Source organism: Triticum urartu, unplaced genomic scaffold (genome assembly GCF_003073215.2).
Source record: "Triticum urartu cultivar G1812 unplaced genomic scaffold, Tu2.1 TuUngrouped_contig_5670, whole genome shotgun sequence".
NCBI classification, from domain to species: Eukaryota; Viridiplantae; Streptophyta; class Magnoliopsida; order Poales; family Poaceae; genus Triticum; species Triticum urartu.
This window is the reverse complement of record NW_024116363.1, coordinates 7,286-11,143: the sequence shown is the minus strand read 5'-3', so window position 1 is coordinate 11,143 and position 3,858 is coordinate 7,286. Positions and strand designations below refer to the sequence as shown.

General features: G+C 43.8%; 1 protein-coding gene across 1 annotated transcript; it reads left to right on the top strand.

Moving 5' to 3' along the window:
* Positions 1-730: 730 nt before the first annotated feature.
* On the top strand, positions 731-2,376 carry LOC125529533 (bidirectional sugar transporter SWEET6b-like). Its single transcript, XM_048693942.1, has 5 exons — positions 731-810; positions 920-1,136; positions 1,265-1,426; positions 1,977-2,096; positions 2,215-2,376. The coding sequence occupies exons 1-5, from the start codon at positions 731-733 to the stop codon at positions 2,374-2,376; spliced, it is 741 nt and encodes a 246-aa protein (XP_048549899.1).
* Positions 2,377-3,858: the final 1,482 nt, after the last annotated feature.

The following is a 3,858-nucleotide window of genomic DNA, read 5'->3' as shown; positions in this document are numbered from 1 at the left end:
TCGCAAATGGAGAACAAGAGTTAGGTTTTTTTTAGAATAAAAATTGTTGAGGGGGGACGTTAGGGCATTTGATCGATGGGGGAACGAGGTAACCAAACGAAACAAAACGACCTACGTACTCCACTTTAATAGTAGAAAAACAATTGTATATTACTCCCTCCGTCGCATAGTGTCAAAAACACTTTTATATTATGAGATCGAGGGAGTAGAGCACGAACAACACTTCACGGCCTCCGGTAACACGCGTGTTGGGCTTCCAGAGTCGTTGGGACGACTGGGTCGGACTTGGGCTTTGCAGTGTCCTTGGGTGACGCCGGCTGGGTCGGTGTTGGTCCGTGACAGTTTTGCGCTCAGGGTTGTCCTTATTTGTTTTGCGTACGACTGTACCACGACGGTTACGTGGGAGAGGAGCTAGCTCCTAGCTGCGTGATCCTTTTTCCTTCGTCTGGAAAAAGGACGCGGGAGAGGAAGAAATTGACACGGCCGGCCGTTGGAAGGGAGCACGGCCGGAGAAGGAGTTGGATGAGGACTGCACTCAAATCAAACCGTTTAACCTACCCTTAACCATATCCACATCGGATATAACTTGGGGAAGGCGACGGGGAACCCCCTACTATATAAGCTCGGCCACCCACGCCCCAAACAAATCACGACCAACCTTCCTCAAGTCGTTTGCTCCCCCGACCAATCGAGTTGTGTTTCCGGCGAGCGATTGATCTAGCTGAGCATCATGGTTTCCGCCGAAGTGGCCCGCAACATTGTCGGCATCATAGGCAATGTCATCTCCTTCGGCCTCTTCCTCTCCCCTGTGTAAGCCCACTCCTCCTCCTCTCGTCTAGTCTGTATGTATACATATATGAAAGGTGGTTGCTAGGGCATGAGTCTGAGGCTCGTTTTCTACTTGTACGTACGTATGCAGGCCGACGTTCTGGCGGATCTACAAGGCCAAGGACGTGGAGGAGTTCAAACCGGACCCCTACTTGGCGACGCTCATGAACTGCCTGCTCTGGTTCTTTTACGGGCTCCCCATCGTCCACCCCAACAGCACCCTCGTCCTCACCATCAACGGCATCGGCCTCGTCATTGAGGGCACCTACATCATCATCTTCATCATCTACGCAGCCAAGAACACAAGGGTACGTACGTGCAACCCTCCTAATGCCTCCTCATCCGTCCCACTGTCTCTTTTCGGCTTTAGTTTCTGTACAGAAGATCCTCCAGCCCCTAACCCAAGGCATGTGCATGTGCTCTGCTGTGTGTGCAGTGGAAGATGCTCGGCGTGCTCGCCCTCGAGGCGGCGTTCATGGCTGTCGTGGTGGCCGGCGTGCTCCTCGGTGCCCACACCCATGAGAAGCGCTCCATGATCGTAGGCATCCTCTGCGTCATCTTCGGCTCCATCATGTACGCCTCCCCGCTCACCATCATGGTACGTACACCACCCCAACTTAAAGGTCGTCGACCCGTGATCTTTGATAACCGCTTTAACTTGTTAGTTCTGGTGGCTAATTAATTAATCTGCGTTGTGCACGTGTGGTGTGGTAATTATGCGCTTTCAAGAAAAAAATACCTGCCTATAATTATTTTTAAAGTTCTAGTAGATGCTTTTGACAGACCTTAATTTGTTAAGTAGTACACCTTGTTTGTTGTTGATTCTGCTTGAAAATCTATGTCCATCTAAAAGGTGCACCCACCTTTCACTTTTTAACTTTCGTGCCAAAACCCTGTTATAAAAAGTCCGAATTGAGTTGTTCACCTCTCACGCACCCAAGTTCTTCCACAATATGCTACATCATATTTTTTAATCAAAATTTCCTACGGTTTATTTCTACCTCAAAGGTAAACTTCCTTTACAGGTGAATTACTAGCTCAGGCTAATTGTTAATTACGGATGCTTCTGCCAACTTATGAGTGTACTAATACAAATATAACTCAAAAATTTAAGATGAAAGTAGTAATATTGTACTGCCTATTTGCAGGGTAAAGTGATCAGGACCAAGAGTGTGGAGTACATGCCATTCTTCCTGTCGCTGGTGAACTTCCTCAATGGCTGCTGCTGGATGGGCTATGCGCTCATCAAGTTTGACATCTACATCACGGTATGTACATACACATACACATTGGAAATAAGAAGTCGCAAACCCAGCCAGACATACAATCAAGAACTCCTCAGCGCGGATTGATCTAACTGTTATGTCCTCTTTAAATTCCGTGCAGATCCCCAATGCCCTCGGTACAATCTTCGGCCTCATCCAGCTGATCCTGTACTTTTACTACTACAGATTGAGCCCCAAGAAAGGCAAAAACGTGGAACTGCCCACTGTCCTCACCAAAAACGCCGTTACCAGCGGCAACGTCTCCGTCACCATCGAAAAATAAACTTGGCTTCGTTTTTTAGCCCTAGTGATGTTGAGTAGTTAATACCGGATGATACTACAACAAGTTGATGTTAATTAGTACTACTTTTTGTTAGCTAGTAGAGTCTGAGATCGCCTCTAGTTTCGTGAACCATTGTCGTCTGTCCGAGACTATAGTGTTATTTCAAGTGTATATAAATACCAATCCAGCTGAGTTATCCCAGATGTATTATGACACCATGTATGCTTTCCTGTTTTCAATCTGCTCTTACGTGATGATACGATTGATTTTTTAATTACAGCGTGTGATGGCTATGTTAAATTAAATTATTCAATATCCATGATGTGTTTGTATTATGTTTCGGGCAAGGCTCTTTCGTTTTCTGTACAAAACCACCCAAAGGGCATCTTATTGGTGATGCAACTTGAACACGGTGTAGGAGAAAAGGAGTCAGACTTAACCTAATTACCGGTTTGGTTGGATGGCTTCTGCTCTTTTCCCGTGACGCTGCCTTGTTACCACATGGACAGGCAACGAGCAGCTCTGCAGCTTGGTCAAGTATGACGTTTTGAGTCGTGCCTGCTAGAGATATTTTTCTGAATCTTGTAACATGTTAATTGTTTGTCATATATATTTCAAAGTGGTGTGTTTGATCGCATGGTGTCTACTGTATATATAGACACACTTCTTTGTCAAGAAAAATAGGTTGAGTATAGGAAAAGCTCCGCTCAAATTAGATAGCCCACCAACTTGTGGCTCTAACTAGTAAGACTCCAGCCCTTTCCCACAAATTTCTATTAAGGGAAATAAAAATAACATCCAACTTGAAGCAGCATCCAGACTAGCAGCCCAGGCTAGCTAAACACATCAACTTTAGACTACATACTGTGTTTTAATATCCAAGAGCAAGGTTTTTTTATCAATTTATTTTCTTTGTATTTGAATGATCTCGATCTAGCGATAAATACTATATGAATCTAGTTAGATTCTATTTGATCAATGATCACTTATTGTAATTTGTTAGGTTTTCTTCCTGGATCATCATTATGTCTACTAGAATTAGGAAACATGATTCTGGTGCTGCAAAACAAAGACTGGATCTTGAGGCTCGAACTCAAACGAGTGCCCTCGATAGATATTTAGTGAGCCTGCCAACTTGATTCTGAAAATCAAACTGCAGATGTTAATGTTGATGATGGTGGTGATGATAATACGATGGGGGTTGTGGAACATGATGCAGAAATTGATGTCTTGGAGATATAATATAGTACGAAGATATGATTGAAGATTATATTCCAAGAAATACTAGACGGATGGCACTTTTTGGTAGAACATGAAGTTCGTTCATTGCTTTCCTATCACATTACAATTTTAGCATAATATCTGATATATGGTTAAATAAGGTACAAATAAAACAGACTGGAAATTATATAATAAACTGACAGTGTGCTTTACGCATATTAATTCTTATGTTATGTGAATTGTTCGAAATTTTGGGCCACA